Consider the following 26,604-nt stretch of genomic DNA (forward strand, 5'->3'; position numbering starts at 1 on the left):
AAATAAGGCTCAGACTTACAATAAAAACCTGCAGTTCCCTTCCCCCCACTCAGCCCACCTTCTTCCCAAAGATAGCCACTTTCACCTCTTAGGGCTGTTTCTCTGATCTTCACCTCCATATTTCTAGTTAATATTCATATATGTACTTCTGTAACTTTTCTTAGTAGTTTTATACATTATCCATTGCTAATTATATGGATGATGAGAATTTTACCTCTTTTCTTTTCTTCCTCCTCCATCTCAGTACAGTTATATTGGAACCAAGGATAACAATTTCCTTCTGAAGCAATTTTGTTTTTCCTGGATTTTTGAAATGCCTCATTTTAAAATCTGCTTATTTTTCTTCACACCTAAGGTTAAATTACACCATAACCCTTAATAGCCTGGTTAGAATACCTCTCAATACAATTGACTACATCAGTTACGTTTGTTTACTCTGGAGACATCCATCCTAGAGCCCTTCATGGAGCTCAGTCTGGACCCAAAGATGCTCTTGCAGCTTATTACCTAGTTACTGTCTTTGAAATTCTTATTACCTCTGTGTTGGATCCCATGGCATCTTTTTTCTTGATTTTATTCCTCTTTTGGGTGGAGTACATGCTCCAGTAGTTTCCTAAGAACTAATGCATGGAAGGTTAAGTTTTTTGAGATTTAATTTTTTAAAAGCATATTTATTCCATTCTCATACTTGGCTGTTTGTTTGACATGTATATAATTCTAGGTTAAAAATTATTTTCCCTCAGAATTTTGAAGGCATGACTCAATTGTCTTGAGTTTCCAGTATTGGTATTAAATAATATGGTACTGTTCTTATTCCTAATACTTTATAAATACTTTTCCTCTTTTCCTTTTTCTCTTTCTTAGTATCCTCTTTTCATCACTATTGTTCTTGGGTCTTTTTTTTTCTTTTTTTTTTTTTCATTTATTCTGTTGGTACCTAGTGAGACCTGGAGATATTCTTTGATTCAAAGAAATGCTTTAGTGTTGTTTAGTGATAGTTTCCTCACCACCATTTCCTCTGTTCTCTTATTCAACAACTCCTTTTAATCAAAAATTAGATTTAGAAAAAATTAGAAAAACGTTTTCTTGTCTTTTCTCTCCTTTTTTTTATACTTTTGCTTTTCTGTTTTGGTTTTTGATCTACCAGTAAGAGATTTCCTCAACATTACCTTCCAATCCTTTCACAAAAACTTGTTTTGGTTATCATAGTTTTAATTTCTAATAGCTCTTTCTTTTTCCCCAGTTGTTCCCTTCTTTTTTATAGCATTCTATTCTTGTTTTTTGGATGGTATCTTTTCTCTTCCTTAATAATTAGGCACTGAAAAAATGATTGGAAGCTTTTGTGTATAAAGATCATAACTAGAGAGCATTAAGATGACCCACCAACCTTTACTGGAAATACCCCAACGTCAGTGTCCATTAGTTTTTTTGTCTGTTTGTTTTTTCTTGTGCTGTTCATCTCTAGCAAAGAATCAATCCATCATTCTCTTCCGTGGAGAGTATATGTCCTTAGTGCCTGCATTCTGGAGCTAGGCAGGGGCAGAGGGATGGAGTTCTACTGTTCATTATGGAGACTTTTACTTCAGCTCCTTCTTTCAGTCTCGCACCTGATCTCTGCCTGCTCTGTGTCTGGTGTCCCTACATATAGATGTTCTCTGATGTAGTCTCTTTAGTGAATAGAATTCTCTTTCCTGTGGGTGCTGGGGACGGTAGTTACCCGCTGGACAGTGTGGGGATGGATACTTGGGGAATCTAACTTCTCCTTATATAAACTGCAAATTATTTCTGTGTTTCAACTCCCTTCTTCACCTTCACTTCCACCGTACCTGGTGCTTCTAACTCCTACGCTTTTCTGTGGTTTTACAGATGGTTTGGCTTAACTCTTGTTGTTATTACACACGCACAACCTTTCCCCTTTACCCCACAGGCATTGGTTTCACCTTCTATCTGTTAAGTCACTATGAATCCTACATACACTTTCCATCTTTATATATTATAATCTGCCATTATAGGTATGCTTATCGAGTTTGCATTTCTGTTTCTTATTCTCCTTATTTTTGAGGATTTTCAAGAGAAGAACAGAATGTAAAATGTCTGTTTCCGATATTCAAAGAAGTCTCTTGTCATGGTTAATTAGTAATGAGGAATAGAGAGTCATCTGCAATATCATAAGGTTCTAATAAAATCTGGTCTAGCTCGGAGCCAGAAACAGCATGTTTCCTCCAACTGCATTTTTAATTAGTCCCACTTATTGGTACACATCCATTTATAACTGGACTTCTGAAACCATCTAGGATTTCCCTCATATTCGTTGCTAATTCAATGCAACTTAAAAAATATCTCTGTTTTTTTCTAAATATTCTATATAAACTGGCTTCAGCCTCTTCTTTAGAACAATCAGAATAAATATTGTCTTAGAAATACACAAATGCTGAAGAGGTTCCATCATCACAATTATTCATTTATTCATTTAGAATGTGTGTTTGGAACGCCTATAATACAAGACTGATAAAAGCACTGAACAAAACAGATCCAGTCCCTGCTGTTATGTAGCCCACATTGTCACGGTGGGAGAAAAGCAATAAACAGATAAATATATAATATGTCAGATGGTGATGAGTGCTAAAAAGAGCTCAGAGAATTAAGTCTCCCCACGTTGTCACTCATTAGTCTCTCTCTCATCAAAAGAAAAAGGCTTAAGATGTTTATGTTCAATATTTGGAAAATGTTAAATATTGTTAGTAGGAAATCAGTGACTATACTTTCTTGAAAAGTGATCACATTTTAAATTCCATGATTGTCTTTCTTAAGCAAAATAGAAATAAATCTTTTTTTACCTAGAGAGGGGATTTTTAAAATTTATATTAAACATAGTATAAGAAATGGCCCCTTAGATTTAAATTGATGTTTATATTCAGTGTTTGGAAAATGTTAAGTATTGTAAGTAGGAAATTAGTGATTATTTATACTTACTGAAGGAACATATTACAAATTTCATGATTATTTCTTCCTTAAGCAAAATACATAAATGCACCTGTTTGCACATAGAAATGGGATTTTTAAGTTTATAATAAGCATTGCATAAGAAATGGCCCCTTAGATTAAAACTGAATATTACCCCAGTAATTGTGTCACATGTTACAGTTCAAGTACACAATTTTGTGCTGTAGAAACATAGAGCAGAAGCCAGCAATCTTGCTTCTCATCTATAATAAGCCAGTAAGCAGAATTTTTCAATAAGATTTTTCAAATCAGTATTTTGATGAAGTAAGATAATAGATGAAAATTAAAAGTGTCCTTGAAAAACCTCTTGATTTGATAGACAGAGTCTTTAGTGTCAATTCTTGTATATCAGTTGTTATCATTGGTATTTTGTAGTATTCTTGCTGCTGCTTGTGCTGCTGCTTAATTGAGAACACTGACGAGTGTTTGCCCAAACTTTAGAACAATTTTATTTATTGAAGAAAACTTTCCACTGGAAGTAACAGATTTTGCTAGGTTGACATCTCTTAAATATATTTCCAGTTAATGTTACACATTTCTTCTGATGTATAATCGCAGTAGAGGGCAACAGAGATGTCATGTGAATTTAACTACAATAACTATGGCTTTTCCAGGTTTCAGTCTGTTACTACCAAATGGTCATACATGCAGAATTCACCAGAGAAGGAGAAGCTCGCTTCCATTTACTGAGGGCTCAACTTGTTTGGCGCTCAGTGCTATTTATGTTATGTTTGTTATTTCATTTCTTCATTCCTACCTTAACCCTGTGAGGTAGTCCCCATATCATCCCCATTTTACAGATGAGGAAACTGTGCTTCAGTAATAATTAATTTTTACAAGGTCACACTATTAGTAAATGGCCAAGCTAGGATTCAAAGCCAGTGTCCACCTCCATGAGGTGAGTTCTATTACTCTCCCCCATTTTGCAGATAAGGAAACAGAGGCTCTGAGGTTAAATAACTTGCTGAGATAACTAGTACATGACTGAACCGAGACTTAAGTGGAGGCAGGTAGACCAGAGCCCATGCTTTTTGAGCCACTATATTGTGCTGCCTCTCTACTATGACAGGAAGGGTTTTTGTTCATTGTTTTTTGAAAATCTATTAGTAATTGAATGTCACTTTAAAGCAAGAAAATTACAACAAAGGATCACCTTTCAGTCATTTTGCTGACGTAAAATTTTTTTTAAAAAAGTTTTTATGCAACTCACATAGTTACAAAATTTTTTCTTCTGATGAGAACTTTTAAGATCTACTCTCTCAGCCACTTACAAATATTAATGTATTATTAACTGTACTCACCATGCTGTACACTATATCCTCAGGGCTCATTTATCTTACAAGGGAAAGGTTGTACCTTTTGACCACCTTCACTCATTTCCCTCACCCATTACTCCCTGCCTCTGGCACTCACCATTCTGTTCTCTGTTTCTGTGGGGGTTTTTCGGTTTTTGGTGTTTTTTTTTTTATAGATTCCACATGTAAGTGAGATCATACCAAATTTGTCTTTCTCTGACTTATTTTGCTTGGCATAATGCCCTCCATTCATCTTGTCACATGTGGCAGGTTTTCTTCTTTTTATGGGTGAATAATATTCCGGTATGTACATATGCCCCATTTTCTTAATCCATTCATCTGTTGCTGTTTCCATGTCTTAGCTATTATAAATAATGATGCAGTGAACATGAGGCTGCAGATATCTCTTCGAGATAGGATTTCCCTTTTCTAAGAAATAGAGTTGCCAGATATTATTCAATTCCTCAGTAATTCAATTTTTAATTTTTTGAAGAACCTCCATCTATTATTATCACTTGTTTAATTGTCTCTCTTTCCTGCTAGACTTTGAAGGGCATACAGGTGATTATATGTCTGTATATGATGAAAGTTCAATTGATATTTACTGAATGAATATAAATGTCAATATTTTCTATTAGGACATCTTGGGGCATTCAACTGAGTGATTTTCATAATAATGGTTCCCAACCAACTTATTATGTCAAATTAGAATCAGATTCACGTGCACAGAAATAAATCTTGATAGAAAGTGTGAAATTCCACCCGTCTCTGAGATAGGGTTTCATAAACTCTGAATTACATGCACTTGGGCTATCATACTGTTACCATACCAGACCTACTTCTCTAGGAATTTCAGATGGACTAAATAAAATAGTCACTTTTTCTTAAAATTTGTATTTGGTATTAGCCCTAACTTCCTTGGTAATCAGTGATCTATAATTGATTCATAATAACAATCTATGGGATATAGCTATTTAGGTCTAGCGTTATAACAAAGCTAAACATTACCAAGTTCTGTGATAGCTAAATGAATGATAGGGTTCTGTCAGACATGGAAGCATACTATAAAACCTTTATAGTCAAAACAGTGTGCTACTGGTACATGGATAGACTAATAGGACAGTGGAATAGAAGTTCAGAATTAGACCCAAATACATATGGATATTTAGTTATGACAAAAGCAGCATCTCAGAGCACTAGGGTAAAGATGGACTTTTTAATTAAATGGCGCTGGGACAACTAAGTAGCCATAAGAATAAAATTAATCCATATCTCACACCGTGAACAAGAATAAACTAAATGGGTTGGGTATCTAAGTGTAAAAAATGAAACCAGACAAATAATAGATGAAAACATGAGTAACTTCCTCTTTCCTTGGTGAAGAGAAAGGCTTTCTAACTAAGATTTAAGAATAGAGGAATAGAGAAGGAAAAATTGATAAATTTAATTATATTAAAAAAAATGTTCCATAACAACAACAACAAAAAATCAAAATAAAACTAAAAAATGAGAGAAAATATTTACAACATATACCACAGATCCGTTCTGTTTAAAGAATTGAACAAAGGGCCAAAACACGATAGAAAAATGGGGGAGGAGGGGAGAAATAACAGACAATTTATTAAAAAAGAGATTGAAATGGTACTTAGACATTTGGAAAAACATGTTTAAACTGACTTATGATTAGAGAAATGCAAATGAAAACTCTGAGGTATCATTTTCACCTGTCAGGCTGGAAAAAGCTTTATAAATGTACATTCTATTGATGCAGCTGTTAGAAAACAGACCCCCTCATACAGGTGAGAATGACAATTGGCACAACCCCTCTGGAAGGAAATTGGGTAATGCCTAACAAAACTTTATATGCACTCACCTTTTGACCCAGCATCCCGTTTGTAGAAATCTACCCTGAAGATATACCTCAAATGATACAAAAATAAGTACCCACAAGGTTTTCCATTGCAGTTCTGTTTATAATTGCAAAACATTGGAAATACAGAGAGAAGCTAAATAAACTATTATACATCCACTTGGAGTACTATGCAGCTATAAAAAGAAGAATGAAGAAGATCTTTGTGATTTTTCAAGATGTGCTCTTACTGGGGGAGGAAAGTGCAAGAGAATATCTAGGGATGCTGACTTTCATGGAAGGAAGGAAATGATATAAAAACATGCACGTGTATCTGCTTATTTGTACAGAAGAAATGTAGGAAGGATAAACCACAGAGAAAAGTGATTGGTACCAAAAGCAGATGGATGGGAAAGGATTGGAAAGTGGATGATGGGAATGGTGTACAGGGATGAAGAGGGACTGACCCTTCTTTAAATAGATCTTTTTGTGTAGCTTTGACTCAAAAACATACTAATGTTTCACAGACCCCAACATTAGTTAAAACCAACCAGTATATGTGGGAAACCCAAAATGGAATGCAAACACTCGCAGATGAACCTAACTGTAATGCAAATAAATAACATAGCCACACTGAAGGAGGCAGAGAAATAAAAAGCTAACTTAAGTTTGGAAAACAGTATCTTGACTGAATACCATAAGGCTAAAGACAAAAAGAAATGTACATAAATGCTGTAATTTAGTTAATAAATGTGTTTCTCACGTGGATATGTGTTAACAATTCTGGAAATCCTTCATGTATATACTGGAATTGAATGAATAAGTAAATAAATTGTAAATAACAAGGCCTGGTTTCTTATTGTTGGAGAAAGAAGTTACAAATGAGGAGACAGACATCTAAAATGAGCCAGGTGTTACTGGATGGAAATTTGAGGAATCAGTATATACCCATAGTTTTAAATATATATATATTTATATATATGTGTAAATATATATAAATATGTATATAAATATATATAATATATATATTTAAAACTATGAGTAGATATAAAACTATATTCATATATATAAATGTATCTATCGATACAGATATATAGAGAGAGAAATACAGAAATATGGATGGATATTTATATGTGAATCAGTATACGCATATATACATGCATTTCCTAGCTCTGTCCACTTAGAGGACTCAAAAGCAATGACACTTAAATAGCATTAAGCACACCTACGGCTCAGGTCTTGTTTTCTAAACACCATTCTCCAATAAACAAAACCAAGGCTCTGGAGAAGTAAAAATGCTATGTCTGGGGTAGGGTTAATACAAGACAAGCCTGGGACATCTTGTGGTTCCAGAAAGCAAGAAAGTGGTTTTTTTTAAAAAAAAAAAAAAAAAAGATGGGGGAGCTTCTTGAAAGAACACAGATGCCAACCTGAAGATCATAATGACCAAAGTTGGAACAAATTAAACAACAAAATATAGTATTGGATTATAACCAATGGAATAAAATAAATCCATATTTATTAAATCAGTCAAATAAATAAATGAAGAAAGGACAGCTCTTTCTTCCAGTAGAATTCCAGTTAGTGTAGAAGTAAAAAGGGAAATAGAAAATCATTATTAGGCAAGCACCACAGTAATAATTGTTGCAGACCAGATCCACTGATGGATACGAAAATAAGTGGGCAAGTGTTTGAGAAGAAACAGGATATGCATTGTCTCAAAGTATCTACCCTCAAGATATTTATTAACTACAAGGGGAAAAATAATAAATTTACAGTAGAAAAACCTGGCAGAAACCTTGACCTTAATGAAAGGATCACCAGTAACAGGACCTGTGAATGTCATGAACACTATGAAATGATCCACTGAGAAGGACCCAACATTGTTTTTGTGGTATTCTTGCCAAAACATTTCAGTTGAATTATGAGGAAAACAGATAAATCCAAAATGATGGGCACTTGACAAAATGATCAGTACTCTTCGAAAGTGTCAGGGTCCTAAGAGACAAAGACTGAGGAGTTTTTACAGACTGCAAGAATTCCAAGGAGAAATAATAACTGAATGCAATATGGGGTCCTGGATGGAATCCTGGAGCAGAAAAAGCACACCCGTGGAAAACTGACAAAATTGGAATAATGCCTTTAGTTCATAGCATTGTGCCAGTGTTATTTCCCAGTATTATATCCCGGTTTTGATAATTATGCTATGGTTATATAAGATGTTAATAATAAAGGATACGGGGTGAGGGATATACGGAAACTCTGTGTACTAATTTTGCAACATTTCTGTAGATCTAAAATTAGTTCAAAATAAAAAGTTAAAGAAAAAATCCTACTGCCAAGAAAAGGGGGCGATGTAGAGCTCCAAGCTGGAAAACTGAGGCAGAAGCCAAGTCTGAGAGCTGTTCTTAGCTTCCAGTCCTAGGGTAAGGATTAGAGTCAGAGCTGAAGAACAGGAGAAAAGGAAGAGAAAGTGGTTGTTTAGTCTGAGCCTCCAAGTTCCTAGAAATACTAAAAGCCAAACTAGTGTTGGAAGGGATACGCTGAGTCCATCAGGTGGTGATGAGGGAGTTCGAGGAGTATGAAAAGGAGGAGGCATGGAGTATGGGATATGAGAGCAGACCTGAGCGAAGGGCAACTGAACATTAGAATTTAACTGAGGCAAATGCCAGTCATTGTGTAAATTAAATTTTTGTGTCCAGATGAATTCCAGATATTCAAAGCTGCCCTTTTTTTTTTTTTAATGTGAGATTAGCTTAATGCTGTCACAGATTATTCATTTGAAATAGAAAATGGTCCTTGGAGAATGAAGGCCCGAGACTTTTAACATGAGCTTGACAGATTTGCTGCTACTCAATCATTTGATTAGAGCCTTTGAGGAGGATTGTGCTTAGTTTTATTGTGCACGGCAATAAATCAGAAGCTTTTTATACCCAAAGCTAGACTGACCTCCAGTCTTTTCTTTTGTCTGTATATCCTACAAATCTCCCCTTTTCTTTCTTCACTCATAGCAGTAATCTAAAATTTACTCACTGTCTCCTTCAAAGAATTAATATGATTCTGGTCATATCAGATACATTTTGGATAGAATTGTTTTAATAACTAATATTGTATACCAACTATACTTAAATTTTTTTTAAGTTTAAGGATTTAACATAAGAAAAACTTGAGATGGAAAAATTAGTCATATAAGAAAGATAGCTGAAAATGAAATTTCAATTTAAAATTTCAACTGAAAATGAAATTTCAATTGTGAGAAACAAGAATTCACCAAGGAGGAAGGTTTTACGTGCTGATTTATTGAGGATGGACTAATTCTGAACCATTTTCAGGAAGTAGGAATAATAGTGACAGAGTATGAGTGGCCATGATGACTTCCTCAAAGCTATTGGGGGTGATCTAATATCCATCACTGAACACTGGTACAATGAGAGACTGAAGAAAAAAACTACATTCTCAGACTTGTTTCCTATTCATATACGTAGGAAAAGTTTTAGATAACATCAATAGACAATTTGCAGGAAGTACCAAATGTTTTTGACAGATTGTATGTACGTAAAAATACTACGTAACTACTTTGAAATGTCTTGTAAATAACCTATTTTGAGCCACAGTGCACATTTCATGAAGGTGTTGAATGATTTTTCAGCCTGATTTTGCAAAGGAATCAAGACTTTATGTTTGGAATACCAAAGAAATATTTAAAATTTAAAAGGAGAGTAGCCACAAAAGAGGCAACTTTTGCAATGTTATCTAACCTTTGTTAACTAAATCCTCATTCAGCCAAGAGCATAGATGATTTTTAATGAAATCAGTAAAAGTACCTTCTTCCTAAATTTCAGAATTTTTATCTTCAAACTTAATCCCATTACTTTAGGTAACGGGTAAATTGCAGCTGATTTGCTCAGCTGTGTTTCACTTTGAGATGTAGAATCAATTGAAGTAAAATATGATGAAAGTTCATATTGATTCAGAGGTTTGCTGTTTGCCTTTTATAAAGTAGAGATTTGTATCCATGTGTGGACATAACCACTGACATTTGCTGTTCATTGAAAGGACAGGTCAATTGCTGCCAAGTTTTCTCTTTGGGTTCCTTATGTCGTGCTCAAGATAGGTAATAAAACAATGACCAATCTATCTAAAGAAAAAGAGTGGAATTTTTTTACTACAACTTTACATTTCCAATTCCATAGTTTGTTGAGATATTGCTTCACTCACAAGCAATTCCTATCTTCAGCTTTATATGTGTAGTAACATTTCCTCTATTGTTCAGTTTTTTATGCTTAATGACAAGGATTTCAGGTATTTTTTTTAAGTGACATTTCCAGAATTTGTTAATGAGCTAGGATGACCTTACCTACAGATTAAGAGTCTGTTCAAAGCAGAACACTTTAGTCAATGACTGCTCTCAGGGAATTGAAAAGCTGGAGTCCCAGTAACAATATGAATGCTCCTAGGGAAGATATCAGATACCTAGAGGCATAACACCAGTAGCTGAAAAAGAAGAGCCCGCAGAACCTTGATGATGACAGTGATGCTGGCAGAGAGGAAGACGCTGTGATGGGCAACAGCTGACATTATACGCTCCTGCCATGTGCTGAGGCCTGAGCCACGAGCTTTCCATACATTCAGGCTGAATCTCCCCTGCCAATTTCATGGTCTCTACACCATCCCATCACTTTTGTGGGTACTCCTGAGCCTACAGAGTGGTCTGAATTAAAATCACCCTCTGCTCTTGCCCTTGAGGCAAAGAGTGAGCTCCATGCAAATTCAAACAGAAAACCAGAGCTTCAGACTCCATGTTCCAGCCAGACAGCCCAGGTCCTGGATGATAAACCTTATACGTTTTCTAAGTTCTTTGAATTTAAGACCTGCATCTAACAAAAATCTCACTCCTTTTCTTCTTCCTATTAACTAACTTTGATTCTTCTGTCTCGAGGTGCTCAGAAAATACTTAATGATAATTCTTAAATCTGAGTTATTTTTTATAAGGCAGTTCATAATACAACTAATTTAAAAAAGTGATGACATAAGCATATGTGTTTGTTGAGACTAACATGGTTTGTCTCTGATTATTTTATTCCTAATGCTTAGTTACTAGATCAGAAACTTTTTATACTGCTCCATGCTGAATAAATATTAGATTAATGTAAATACTTATTCTCAGGCTTCCTATTTTTTTATAATCCAGAGGGAAAACAATTTGTATTTATAAATTTTAATTGTGAACTTTGATATCATATATATACAATAGAAATATTGTATCAAATTTCTGATGTTAGATAAATCAGCCATTTTCCGAGTTAGCAGCTTTTATTTTTACTTGAAAAAGTTGAGGAATGAGGAGACAGAAGACCATGTTAAAGAATGATCATGTAATAACTATGGCTATTGTTTTTGCTACTGATAAACCTGTCTGCATTCTTATCTTTCTTTCGTAGGTGGTTGCCTATCACTATTGCCAAGCAGATAATGCCTACACCTGCCTGGTGCCAGAATTTGTCCACAACGTGGCTGCCCTGCTCTGTCGCTCACCTCAGCTGGCAGCCTATCGGGAGCAGCTTCTTCGGGAACCTCACCTACAGAGCATGCTGAGCCTTCGGTCCTGTGTTCAAGACCCCATGGCCTCCTTCCGGAGGGGCGTCCTGGAGCCCCTGGAGAGTCTCCACAAAGGTACAGATGAGGTGCAAAGAAGGAGAAAGGTGGAGGCTTTGGAGCCCAGGTTCACCTGAGGCATGTTAGAGAAATGATTGTTTTTTTCATCACATTGCCAAAACTCAATGTTCCATAGCTGATGTCCTACAGGATACAGTCAACAACAGATAAAGGGTTTTACTTGAAAAAGTAGAATTTCCTACAGGAACTGCTACTTCCTCCTTTCTTTATAAAAATTCTCATTGTCATTTGCAAATATAATGCATTTTTCTTTTACCGAAGACCGTAGATCTTTCAGTCCTTTCTGTGGAGTTCAAATAAATCAGTAAAGCCATGGCTCCAATTCAGTGTTACGGAGTTTCTGTGGTTAGAAACCTCCTCAGTCTTGATGTTTCATGTTTTTTATTACTCTGCAGTTCAGGTAAAATGAAATTACATCCTTAGGTCCACAACTCTGTATATATACTAAAAATCCCTTGTCCACTGAAAGGCATAAAAATTTTTTTTAAGTGGGGAAAGAAATGAAACGGAATCCTTCTCCCTCATGCTTGTGCCTTTTCTCTCCCTTTCCTCTGCAATTCTGGTACTGGCTGTGGCCTAAGTGCAGCCATCCCCTTCTTCACCTGTCTCTGCCCCATCCCCTTAACAATGTTCTGCCAGTGCTGGAAGCCAAAGAAAAATATTTAAGTAAGCATGAGATTCCTGAGCAATCCTGTGGATCCCTGGGAGACTTATTTACCTTTCTCGAGGATTTCAGAGATACTCATAAGAATAAGTGATTATGACTTCCCTTCTCCTGGCCACCACCTCCAGTTAGTTCAGCCTCTGTGCTGGTTATTCAGATATCAGAGTTTTCTCTTCTCAACTTTCATGATCTCTGTCTATATCTCTACTACCTAACAGCTTTACCATACCCTAAACTTTTTTAAATCCTGGAATTTCTCCACAAATATTTTTAAGCATATTTTCTGTACATTGAAGTTCCTCATCCACCAGTATGAAATGAAAGGAGATACTAATTTGCTATCACAACTAAAAGGAAGAAAATTCACGTTATGTGCAGCTTTTCCGAACAAATATGTTGTCTGATAGGAGCCTTCTTTTCACTTTTGATAATTTCTGTACAATACACCAGTAATAAAATCTCATGTATGAGAATTCAGTTCTGACTTCGGTACTAGCTACCATCTCTTCTCTTGCAGTCCCTATAATTCTTATTTCTCTCAAGTACCAAGGTAGAGTCTTAGGATGGGACTACTAAGGAAGATAGTTCAAGTATTTGTTAAATATACATGTAAGTGAGGGCAGTGGGGAATCCCTGGTGAATATATATTTACAAGGGATTAAAAACAAGAGTTAAAGGGCTTAGGAAACCTTTCCAGGGACTTGTCAGCTAGAATAGTGGCTTCTAAGAAGCACCTCATTTAAGGTATTCATTAGTCCTTGATAAAATAAGGAAGTAGAAACAGCCTAGAATTTGTGTGGATGTAAATACAGGTGTCATTTTGCATATACAGGTATGTAAAGATTAGGTAGATTATGTCTCTCCTACTTTTTCAATGTTAACATAGTTTTTATTCTATGAAATAATGGTGGTAGTGGATAGTAGTTGTACTTTAAATGTTCTTACATAGCAAAGCATGAAATAGCAATCCTTTATTTGTCCCTAATTTTTAAAAAAATTTCATTAGTCTGTAAAGTCTTTTCAAAGCTACTGAGTTAGAGTATGTATTTCAGTAACTTACAAAAGTTTGAAAAAGAAAATGCAGAAGCATTCTTATATGGCAATTGCATGTAAAAGGCAGTCTAAAGATCATTAAGGTCTCACCTCTTAAGTTGATAATTGAGAAACTTCATCATTTAGGAAAGGAAAAGGAAATTTTTGAGGAATAGTTCTCATTGCAATATTAGTACCATTTGGAAATTCTTTGCATTTATTCTTCTGAATCCTAAAAAACATATTCTTAGATAAACATGCCATCCTGATGTCTTCACAGATGAAATCTTTTTTTACACTTCATATCACCTCTTTTAATAGGTGATTTCTAAGTAACTCCTTGAAAGGAAGGGAATCTCAGAAAAGAAAAAAAAGGTGGGGGCCAAGATTTAGAACAATAAAATTATCTTAAGTGGGGCACATATTTCTGTTTTTTTAAAAAAAGAAAGAAATGATATATTGTCTACTTTACTCATGGGATGAATAATATAATCTACTGGGAATTTATGCAAATAAAAATTTAATTTTATTAGCTATTGAATTATTTTGTTCTTTAAAATGTCTAAATCATAATGTTCTTGATATTTATGCTTGAGAATGTGTTTGAAATGTTTTTCCCAAAGAAAATCTCAACAGGTGTATTATGAGCCTTTTTCTCCACTTGAAAATCATGGTTTTCTTATGAAGGAGACTGGGTGAAGTTAAAGGAGGTATAATTGAAGTGGTGGAGACAGTGGTGTGCGGGTAAATTTTTAACAGCCAGATGCAGGAGGAGGTTTCCACTGAGTAAATAAATATTCCCACCTTGGCCAATTTTAGGCTACCAGCTGCTTAACAACCAGTTCTTGAAAAATACTGCAGTCGGCTCTCCTGAACCATCATGCTGGCTCCAGCACACCACTGGGTGGGGCTTGGTGGTGGTGCTTGGGAACAAGGGATAGATCTATTATATATGCCCAGCAGAATGCAATTAGAAAATTCCTCTATGGAAATTAAAGACACAATTACACTTGTGGGAGCCAAGATCTTCAAAAGCAAGAACATAAGAGCCCCCAATTGTGTGAGTAAATTCCAATTAGTGCCAAGCAACTCCTCTCTCTTCCTAAATTCTTCGCACTCCCTAAAGGAATAATGTATTTTCTTAGTACCACATCATATAAAATGACGTTTCATTAATAATCATTGTTAATAGTTAGAGCTGGAATCCTACTTCATTTCTCTTCCTAATAAGTCACCAGATGAGAGTAATATTTAAAACTTCATAATTTGAGAACTGACTTATAGTACTTAGGATATTGAAATTAAATTCCTTTATATAAAGTTTCTACTCTAGGGAGGAAATATAAAGTCTTATTAATCATGCAAAAATAATAAAACCTACATATTTTCAAATGTGAAGCCAAAATACGTAGAGTTTCAGTTGGTCTTGACTCTTGTAAAGGCTGAAAGAGCCAATCTTGTGCAGAAGACCGCAGACTTCCTTCCATCCCCAGCGTCATCTTTCTCCTCCTCAAATATAACCTATTTCCCACTTCTGCCATCCAGTAACTTCTTTCTGTCTTTCCCCTGCCTTCCTCCCTTCAGAACCTGTAAGGTCCTACTAACTAGTAACTTTTACTTGTTACTCACAATTCATTTGTACTAAAATGTTCATTCAACCTGGGGATTTTTAATCTCCATATTCAATGTAGTTTAAGAACCAGTAAGCATTTAATGAGAGTGGAAGCCTGAATTCTCATGAGCCCTTCTACACCCTAGCCCTAGGGATAATCCGATCTTGACAGTTTAGCATAGAGTCCAGGAGGGAGCTGGACATAAACATGGCAGATATTTATCTTTCCCTCTTGAGTTCTCCCCTGGGAAAATCACACAAGGGTCTGGTCTCATTGAAGCTGCTTTTAGGAGGCTTCTAGTTCTGTAAGATCTTGTGATCCAGCTTGGCTAATTCAGATCTATTGGCTAAGATTCCTTTTCTCTGTTCATCCCTTCCTTCCCACTACATATTCACATGTAGTCTATGTATCGCTTTGGATTTCAAATTAAACCCTTTTTTTTTTTTTTTAATTCCCAAAGGAACATGTGATACTGTTCTCTTTACTGCTTTCGGGGAAAAAATAGTCAGCACATTCCTTTCAACCTTTTTTAAGTATTAATATAAGAGAAAAATTAATTACCATGTATAAATTCTTATAAATGCAATGCTAGGCCATCTCACATCTCATACCATGGGGGGAAATGATGAGGATAATATATGCATTTCATGTGTTATATATGTGACAAAAGCTTTCACATGTGAAAACAAAATGAATTCACTAAATGTCTTTATAATAAATATGTACCCTGAGCATTTAGTAAACAAACAAAAGATCTTTTTAAATATTTTTTCCGAACAGATATGTAATCAAAGACCCAAAAGCACTTATCCACTTGGTAATTATTAAGTCATTTCTTTCTTTCTATCTCAGAGAGAAAAATTCCAGATGAAGATTTCATCATTTTAATTGATGGATTAAATGAAGCAGAATTCCACAAACCGGATTATGGGGATACAATTGTATCATTTCTGAGTAAAATGATTGGAAAATTTCCTTCCTGGCTCAAACTAATTGTAACAGTTAGGACCAGTTTACAGGTATGTGTTTGCTTTTGGACCATAAATTATTTCCCTTGAAAAGTGCTTAACCTGAAAAAGTTCTGGGTCCTTGTTACTTTAGTGATGAGTTTTTCCAAACCTCTACCATGTCCTAGAGCCCTAGCAAGAATAATTCCCAAAGAACATATTTTGAGAGTAAGAGATGTGATCTAGAGAGCATTCTCTATATAGGACTCTTTTTAGCTCAGACTCCCGTTCCCATTGCTCTGCATAAGTTTTGATAAAGTGTCTTCCAAAACAGCATGAAAAGAAAGTCCATTTTTCTAGATTTGTCCTGAGGACAGACAGCAATGCAAATAGAGTCCCTAACACTAATTTACTGTTTGACTTTTGTTTTATATTTTTTTATCATTTAATGCCATGCAAAACTCAGTTCAATCTACAGTCTAGAGTCAGATTTTCTAGTTCCTCCCTCTGCTTCTACTTGAACAACTTTTCTGTAGCATGAAGGTGAACTTTCTTCTGTGTATGCCTTATTCTAAGAAATATTGGCAATATTTAGGCTTTGGATTTAACTTACTACAACTAGGAGATACAATTTTTTTTTTTTTAATTTCCTTCCCTGCTCACTCACTGAATACTTAATGGCCTAGAAGAAGGGCTAGGAATATGAAACTGAGCCTATAAAGACTTATGGGCTAAGGATAAATGATTCCACCATCTTTACATTCCACTGTCGCTAAGTTGGTATCTCCCATTCCTTACATATTCACACTTGGTTTGGAACAGTTTCTCAACTGTTTTTCCCCTAAGCATCGCTTCTTTTGATGAACATGAATATCTCACATATCCCATTCCACTACAGCAGGTCCTCGAATACTGTCATTGCTTTGTTCATCGTTGTTTCATCATAACATTAATGAGATACCATAGAAATTTAATTCTTGTTTATGTCAATTAGCCTATGGTAAAATTGGTTTTGTTATATACATTGTTTCACTTAAAGTTTCAAAACCTATCAATGACATTAAGTGAGGATTTACTGTATTTTGATGTAACCCCCTTGTAACAATCAATTGCTAATGTACAGGAAATAGTCTTAGCTCCCTCCCTTTTTCCTCTCCCACACACTTACCCTGTTTCCCCGAAAATAAGGCCTAGCGGACAAGTAGCTCTAATGCGTCTTTTGGATCAAAAATTAATATAAGACCCGGTATTATATTAATATTATATTATATTATACCTGGTAGCATATCATATATCATATCATGTTATATAAGACCTGGTCTTATATTATGGTAAAATAAGACCAGGTCTTATATTAATTTTTGCTCCAAAAGACACATTAGAGCTGATTGTCCAGCTAGATCTTATTTTCGGGGAAATAAGGTAGTATCATTTCTATATATTGAGCAGTTAGCTTTACTGCCTTCTTTGACTAAAAGTTATGTTTATACTCCTGGCCACCACCTTGCAGATGTTTGTAATTAATCTCAAAGTAATTTGAGTTAAAGAATGTGGATGAATCAACATTAATGCATCTTTACAATTAAAAATTATGTAATCAGTAGCTTGATTGTTAAAGATGAAGAATGAATAAAAGAAACTTCCAAGAACACGATCTCTGGCTAGTTTTACTAAGTGTATGCTTAGGAGATGTTATCCTCGTTTATGTTCTTGCACAACATCATGTGTAATCTCAAAAGACATTTTAAGTACTACTTGGTAGAGCAGATGACTTAATTTTTCAGCTACACCAAGGAACTGGGAAAGTACTATATATATTAATCTACAAAGTCCAAATCTCAGTGTCTGCATAAATTAAGATCTGCGCTAAATAACTCCCAAATACTTCATTCACTTCAACCAAGAAGTTTTAAAAATTATTTTCATCCTTCTCTGACAGTGAAAGAATTCATAGACCTTAAAAAATGAACCCTCATCATATCATAGACTGTGTAGATGCCTGACCAATGTGCTATACACCTCAAGCTGAAGTAGAATAATATTGAATGTCAACTCTAAGTATATAGGTGTATATATAGCCACAGGACGTAGAGTACAGTATAGGGAAGATAGTCAATAGTATTGTAACAGCTATATAAGATGTCAGAGGGGTAGTAGCTTGGGGGGTGGGTTATCACTTTATGAGGTGTTTAAATGTCTAATTATTACGTTGCTTTGTACACCTGAAGCTAATAAAAAAAAATGAACCCTCATATTGATCATTCATTATTTCCACAGACATTTTATAAGTACTTCAGGTGTGTCAAGCATTTTCTAAGAGCTGAGGATACAACAATCATAAAGCTTATGTTCTAGTGAGGAACACAAACAATAAAGTGAAAAATTAAACATACTAAAATTGTAGGTAGTTTTAGTGCTATGAAGACAAATAAAATAGGGTAAAGGGGTGATAGTTATTTTAGATCGGGCAGTTAGGAAAGACCTCTACAAAGAGCCTTGTAAAGTGATGAGATCTGTTTTACCTTTTTAAAACATTGTTTTGGCTGCTAACTGTGTAGATGATGAAATGTAGGAGATTAAAAATGGAAGCAGAAGTAGAGGTGAAAGGTAACGGTGGCTTAGACTAGAATGGTAATGGTGCAGAGCTGTTATGTTGTCATGACTGGGCAACATTTTGAAGGAGAATCACAAGCATTTGATGATGGGCTGAATGTGGGTGTGAGCAAGAGAGAAGATTCAAAAGTGAGTCTTTTGGTGAGCAACTGGGTAAATGCTGGTTTGAGGAAAGGAGAAAGATCACAGATACCTCCAACAATTTGGTGGTAGGGTCGGTGGTAATATCATTTATCGACATGGGGAGGTCTTGCGGAGGAGGGCAAAATTCAGTAGTTCTGATTTTGTCACAGTAAGGTTGTCTATAAAACTTCCAAGTGTAAATGTTTAATAAACATAAAAAATGAGAGCTCAGGGGAGATGACTAAACTGGATACATAAAGTTAGGCATCATCTGCATACTGATGATATTTAGAACAATGGGACCAAATAAACTGTTCTAGGAAGGGAGAGTAGCTAGTTGAGAGAAAAAAAAGGAGACCTGAGCCCAGCGTGGACTGGGAAATGAAAGAGGAGCCAGGAAAAGAGCCTGCCGTTGTGCTCAGAGGAACACGAGGAAAACATGCTATGAAGCAGGCTAAAGAAAGTAACTCAAGGAGAAAGGTGTGATCACCTGTGTCATATACTGCTGAGAGGCTGAGGAAGATAGATGAGAACTGCAATTTGATTATTGGATTTGGCAAGGTGAGGATTATTTATTGATAACCTTGACAAGAACCATTTCAGTGAAGTGATGGGGTTGAAGCCTAATTGCGACAAATGGGAAGGGAGGAATTCGATATAGTAGTACATAGAGAAAACTTTATGTGAAGTTTTACTAAACATGGGACCAGAGATATAGGATTGTAGCTGGAGGGAGGCATTATGAAGTCATCTGTGTGATCCAGTAGAGAAGAAATTGATACAAGAGACAGTGAATATTTACATGAGCCAAGTGTGTAAGCAGATAAGATAGAATCCAGAGCATAAGAATCACCACGAAGCCCCGTCACCTTTCCCCAATATCATTTCCAAGCAGATCACCAAGAAACCAAGCTTTCCACTATTAGAAGTATTCCTTTGTGCTAAGGCATCTCCAAAAGGCCTACATTAAAATGTAGTCATTTTATTAGGGTTAGAAAGCCACATTTTTATTTTTTACTGAATTATACTTGGACGTTATGCCATGGTTTGCACTGAGAAAAATTAAAACAAAAAATTCTATTGAACTCCATTTTCTGTTTATTTTAGGAGTGTTATTTAGAATATCAACCATTAAATCACTCCTAAAGTATCCTTTATGAATACCCATAAAAAAATTATCTTAAATCTCAATATTAGAAAAAGTTATGTTTCTCCTGTGCAACTAATTTGTTTGAATCTATGGATACTAAGACTTGATCATGTTTCCTTCTTTCCTCTGGCCACATGGAAGTTCAGAATAAATTGTTGGACCCCACAGTTATCATAAAAGTTAGGGGAAATTGAAGGTCTTTCTATCTCTCTCTCTCTCCATCTGTTTTAGGAAATTACCAAGCTGCTGCCTTTCCATAGGATTTTTTTGGATCGACTAGAAGAGAATGAAGCCATCGACCAGGATCTGCAGGCTTACATCCTGCACCGGATCCACAGCAGCTCTGAGATCCAGAATAACATTTCACTTAATGGCAAAATGGACAATACTACATTTGGCAAACTCAGTTCTCATCTCAAGACTCTCAGTCAAGGGTCCTATCTATACCTGAAACTCACATTTGACCTCATAGAGAAAGGCTATCTAGTGTTAAAGAGCTCTAGCTACAAAGTAGTTCCTGTGTCTCTCTCCGAGGTTTATTTACTCCAGTGCAATATGAAGTTCCCCACCCAGTCCTCCTTTGACCGGGTGATGCCTCTCCTGAATGTGGCAGTGGCCTCTCTCCACCCCCTGACTGACGAACATATCTTCCAAGCCATCAATGCTGGCAGCATTGAAGGCACACTAGAATGGGAGGACTTCCAGCAGAGAATGGAGAACCTCTCCATGTTTCTAATCAAGCGCAGAGACATGACTCGTATGTTTGTACATCCTTCTTTTCGAGAATGGCTTATCTGGAGAGAAGAAGGAGAGAAAACCAAATTTCTCTGTGATCCCAGGTAAGCCATAGATCTACAACAAGCAATTGTGAGCCTATTTTGTACTTATCACATGGAGCATGGGTATTGAGAGCATGAGAAATGTTCTTCATTGAACATGTCACATAAAGGAAACGTCATCTCTGTTTCTTCTCAAGACAAGCGTATAATGAGATCAATTTATTTCCTCACAGTGTTATTTCCTTAAAACTCAGAAGCTGCATAGATATTTAGAATGCTCCCATACATTCCTGTATTTTCCTAAGTAATTTTCTCTGATCGTACTGGTGATTCCAGGCTATAATTAATTATCCATTTAACAGGCTTTCTCAATGTTTTTCATATATGAAGAAATAATTAATAATACTGTTCATTTCTTTGACTTAGAGCAGAATCATTTTAAAACAGTGGAGCAGAATCATTTTAAAACAGTGATTGCTCTTTTAAAAGCCATACCATTGTTAAAGACACCAATGACTAACCCTATTAAAACCCAGCCACTGCTAAGATTTTCACTGCAAAAGGGAATCTTAAACCTCAATGCTGGAAAAGATTTGCAGAGATCAGCTGGTCTAGTCACTCTACCTTTAGATAAGATGTTACCCCGTTTTACTATAAAGACCTTAAGATTCTGAATCTTTTCCCCAGTGTCATCAGTTAATAGGTGAGAGAAAGGAGGAGGGACTAGAATAGGGATGGTGAATATGTGGCATCTACTACCACTCCCCTGTCCTACAGCCATGGCAGACATCACTGGTTTACCCCAGCACTCTTTCCTGATGAGCTTGACTGTGACTGAAGAATCTCAGCTCAACAAACCAGTCTAGATATGAAACTGTTCTACCCATTCTCTTGTGTAGAACCTAGATCTCTAGCATCCTAGCAGGGTGTGCTTTCTATTCCTCCACACTGCCTTCGTAAAAGAATTATTCCTTTAATAAAGTTGGTGTTTTCAAAAGCAGATATGTTCCTGATTTCCTGAAAACAAAGAAGACACCAACATCATAGGTGGCAAATGCAGAGCTTATTCGGGCTCCAAAGGAAGACAGGCCAAATTTGACTGTGCCCCCACCCCCACCCCCATGACTCATCCGAGAGACTCATCAGAGACCTCTCTGACTGTGTTGGGGTTTTATTACTCTCCTGGCATATTCTCACCCAGCCTTATTAGAGAGACAACTGTGCTTGTGGGCATGATGCTCAGCCTACATCATGCTGATTCATTAGAAAATTAGTTCCAGATTCCAATGAAGATATCATGCCAGGCAATAGATTTCGTGGTATTTTCTCTGAGAGGGAAACTTTTAAAGAAACAATCTGGTGGAAAGAACATGAATTTATGAGTCAGACTGCCTTCATATAAATCCTACCTCTTCTAAGAACTGTGACCTTTGGAAAGTTACATGTTTCTGAGATAGTTTTCTTATCTACATAAAAGAGATGGTAATTCTTAAAGTTGTTGAGAATTAAGTGAGGTCATGTAGTAAGTATAATACCTGGAATAGTACAGAGTGCAAAGTGTTTAGGAAATACTCTTTCCTTTCCTGTCTTTTCAGGAATAGACCATACAGGTATACCTTAACTGACTCCTATAGCTAATTTGATCGGCAGCAGCAGCCTCATGCTGTTAGCATTTGGGGGCACAAGATTAAGAAAACAAAACTTGAGTTCGAGTCTCTTCTATGAATTGTATGATATTCCCAAGAGTATTTTCTTATTAATCGCGCTAGTCCTGCTACTCATGCTTAACACATAGAGTTTGCAACCACTTAGTTAAGAAAAAGAGACCCATCTGGAATTGCCTATAAACCCTTTGAAATCAGTTTCCAGTGAAACTTTGCTAGCTGCTCTGCTCACTCATCCTGGGACATCTCAGCAGATTGAAAGCTGAGGTCCAGGGCAGCCAGACTACCACTGAATTAACAGTATCCTTGCAACCGATGAAATCCTCAGAGCTCCCAAAGGAGAAAATGTGTTATTTAAACAGCCATATCATGGCTTTACAGGCTTACCTTCTCAACATTGTTTAACTAGGAGCATTTTGGCAGCAGGCTGATACACTGGGACAAGAAGAGCAAACACTTTTCACTCGAATGCTGTGTACAGGCATGCCTCAGATATTGCAGGTTGGTTTCAGACCGCCACAATAAAGCGAGTTGTAATCTTTTTGTTGATGGAGTGTCTTGCCTTCAATTTGTAGATAAAAAAAACTCAACATCTGTGGGGCACAATAAAGCAAGGTGCAATAAAACGAGGTATGCCTGCAGTCTGTTGCCTGGCGATTGAATAACACTCAGGGCTGCTGAGGGATCATCATATATCATTTAATGACAGAGAGTAAAATACTAGGACCAAGAGTTATCATAAAAGCTTCCTTACATTTCATTTCTGTTGGTATTCAGTCTTTTGCCCAGCACTGTCTGGCACCAGCTTTGTTACTAAAGTATTGATCTCAGAGCTTGAGGCCCCAAAGGGTCAATGAGATGGAAATTCACTAAGAATTTAATGCTACTGGTAAAGCCCAAGCTGGCCTTTCAAAGAAACTGGCTGTAATTGCTTTCCATTTCAGGCAAGTCTGATTAGCAGATCTCTAAGCAGAATTTGTCTTTGTGGCCTTTAGCCTCTACTTCTGTACATTGTTTCTCCCTCTGTTCACTTTCTGTCCAGCTTCTCTCTAGAGAATCTAATGTATCTCACTAGACCACCAGAGACCAACTCAGTGCATCTGAGATCATACTAGGTAGGCCAGTGGCTGACTCATATCTCTGTGTAAGGAGATCTTTCAGAAGCAACAGAGTATCTCTTCTAGTCCATTTTCTTGGACTTTCAACACTCACTTGTTCACCCTGAACTTGACCTTATTAGGGAACGAGACACAGATGAGGATATTCTACTGAAGCCAAAAGTAGTTGATCTTCATCAGAAATAGGATACCCAGGGAGGTACTTCAGTAATCTGAGGATAGTGCTAGAAAGAGGAAATATATAGCAGAGCCAGAGGTCAGTGCTACAGTTGAGACAGAGTTTTCTTTATTTTAAATATCAGACTTCCTGTTGTATCAGAATCAGGGCAGAAAATCCAGACCCCGGAGAGAATGACCTACTATTGCAGAGACATATAACTGTCACAGAAAGAGATGAGTTATAGATGTCTTTTCTTGGCTTAGTAACAGAGTGGGATAGTTGTATACGTGTGCGTGTGCACGTGTGCATGCATGTGTGTGTGCATGTGTACGTGTGTGTTTATCAAACTGTAAGCAAAGTATCACTCAAAATTTTTTATCACATCAAAGATTTTGGATTTGCACTCTACATAAAAATGTGCCCCTTGAAGCACAAACCTGAGACCTCAGCACCTTATTCTGCTTTCTGTTTCCCACTATTCATCACTGTCATACTCTATCATCCTCTGAAATTAATCTGTCCTATATTTTATTCCCTTGGTCACTGAAATATCAGAGTAACTCACTAATCTAATAAATTAATCTCTGTTATGCTAATAAGAGGGAAGTAGAAAACCCATTTGAAGCAACTTGTGCATTTTAAATAAGGCTTTTGAGAGAAGTTACCAGCCTTTGTTATCCAACCTTTTAATGACTTTGATAGTTGAAATTTGACTCTGATAGAGTAGACATTTGGGGGCCTCCAGCCTAGTGGTGCTGTCCATTTTTTACAGCCTTGTGCTGCTGCTTAATATTTCTCCATAGCTTAGGCTATCCTTGAATGAATCCCCACTCTTTTTTTCTGTTTCCTTTCCTCAATATCTATTTTCATGGTTTTTAACCTCCCCTCCCCTAGAAACAGCTTGCAGATCAACATATATATGTACATACAGGAATATATATGTAAGATTTTGATACAGAGATTACAATACTCAGCTGCCTTATTTTTAACTGTCTGAATAAAACACATAAAGCTTGTTGTGAACTTTATTTAATGAGCTGATAAAACCTGAGGTTGTGATTTGGAAGCCTAATTGGGGTTGTCCTGATTTCCTCAAACTAAGAGAGGCAAATTTCATGGTGGGTGAAAAAGGTAAAAGGCTACACACATCCTGCTTATACCTATGAGGATAGTTGATTACTTACTCGATTCTTTGTGACCAGAGTTGATTTATTATAATAAATAGTCTACTTAGATTTTTTCTAATTATTTTGGCCATGTTAGTCAGTGAATTGCATATTGGACACCTGATGCTCCAAAATCCATGCCACACAGCAGAGTGTCAGAGAAGCAGTTTAAGGAAAAAAAGAGGACATTCTTCCTATAAAGGAAAACTCACTGTGCTGGGAGCCTGTACAGCCTGGCTTCTTGTAGAATACATGGGTCAGAAGTGACCACAGAATGGTCAGTTGCAGGGTTGTGATGATTTTGTTTGTTTGGTTTCCTTTAATCCAAATGTGAGCCTCCAGACCAGAAGATGTTTAACTTTACTCTTGCTAAAGCACAAACTCAAGGTCACTGTTTCTGATGGCCACTGCAGGCTCCCACAACAAACCTTGAATTGGGGGTGGGTTCTGCTTTCTAGAAGCTTTAGGAAAGAATTCAACAAAGTGATGGATCCTGGGAAGAAAAAAGGGGCCCCTGGAGCTGAAGCAGCCCTTAGGAGGTTTGGAAGCATTAAAGCAGAGAAAGGAGGTGTAACAAACATCTTTTACTAGTACTTGACTATTAGTAGATGATCTTAACCTGCCTGAAAATATTGACTCTCTAATCACTGTTCTGGGTCTAGATCTGCTTCCCTTCTAATTCTTTTTTACCACTCGGGAAATCAGTCTTCTGATGTCATGATTTAGGTGTGAGAGAGTTCATTCATCTGTAATATTATTGTGGATTTGTCTAATTTGCCAATAAGTATTTTCTTTCTTATTATCTAAGTTTCTAGCTCCCTATTAGCATCAAGAGTAAATTTTAGACGCAAATCTGAAATATTACTCTAGTGACCATCGTCATGGTTTTATGACATAATGCAAGGGAAAAATTACATGAAAGCTAATGTATATCTTGGACTATGTCCAGTTTGCCAATGCATGAATGTCCTCCAAATTTGCAAATTTGTTTTCTCCCAGCATAAATCATAGGACCCACATCATTAGCCAAATACGCAAACTGTTCCCATCTTTAAAACTGTCATACCTTTGAAGATGGACAGCAGTAACATTTATTTTTCTTTTCCAAATCCAAAATTAAGTTTGAAAAACCTGGTAATCAGAATTCTCCTCCAACACTTATTCCTACTCGTGAAGTTTGCTAAGTTAATAAATATACAGAAAAATAGTTCTGCTTATGATAAGATGGAGAGAGAGCATCATTTTATGACTTGGCAGGCATGAGAAGAGTCAACTAATGAAAACATAGGACTTGCACTTTCCTATATTGTTTGATTTTGCTGAGAAAGTGTTGCTTATATGTTTAAAAAGTTTGTGTGTGTGTGTGTGTGTGTGTGTACATACATAAATACTTGTATATATGTCCTTTTTTTTAAGGTGAGTATGCCTGGTGTAGCAAATGCTGGTTAAAATAACTTCACCTAAAAATCTAAAAATGGGGAGAAGTAGAGCAGATGGTTGAGCAGATAGTAGTCCCCCCTTTATCCACGTGTGACATGTTTAAGACCCTCGGTAGATGCTTGACACTGAATAATACCGAACCCTATGTATAGCATGTTTTTTCCTATGCATACATACCTATGATGAAGTTAACTTATAAAATAGGCACAGTAGACATTAGCAATAGCTAATAATAAAATAGAACAATTACAGCAATATTCTGTAATAAGAAATATGTGAATGTGCGCACTGGAGATCTCTCTGTCTGTCTCT

The 26,604-nt window shown here is 36.3% G+C and overlaps 1 protein-coding gene across 10 annotated transcripts in view; it reads left to right on the plus strand.

Annotated features, from left to right (window-relative positions):
* Positions 1-26,604, plus strand: part of TANC2 (tetratricopeptide repeat, ankyrin repeat and coiled-coil containing 2) — a 266,923-nt gene that overhangs the window by 193,811 nt on the left and 46,508 nt on the right. For all 10 annotated transcript variants that reach the window (XM_081027315.1, XM_081027317.1, XM_081027318.1 and 7 more), the window contains 3 exons: positions 11,589-11,820; positions 15,985-16,151; positions 20,197-20,804. In XM_081027315.1, the coding sequence (XP_080883441.1) occupies positions 11,589-11,820; positions 15,985-16,151; positions 20,197-20,804 (1,007 nt within the window). The remainder of the gene's footprint in view (positions 1-11,588; positions 11,821-15,984; positions 16,152-20,196; positions 20,805-26,604) is intronic.

Source organism: Rhinolophus hipposideros (genome assembly GCF_964194185.1).
Source record: "Rhinolophus hipposideros genome assembly, chromosome: 20".
NCBI lineage: Eukaryota > Metazoa > Chordata > Mammalia > Chiroptera > Rhinolophidae > Rhinolophus > Rhinolophus hipposideros.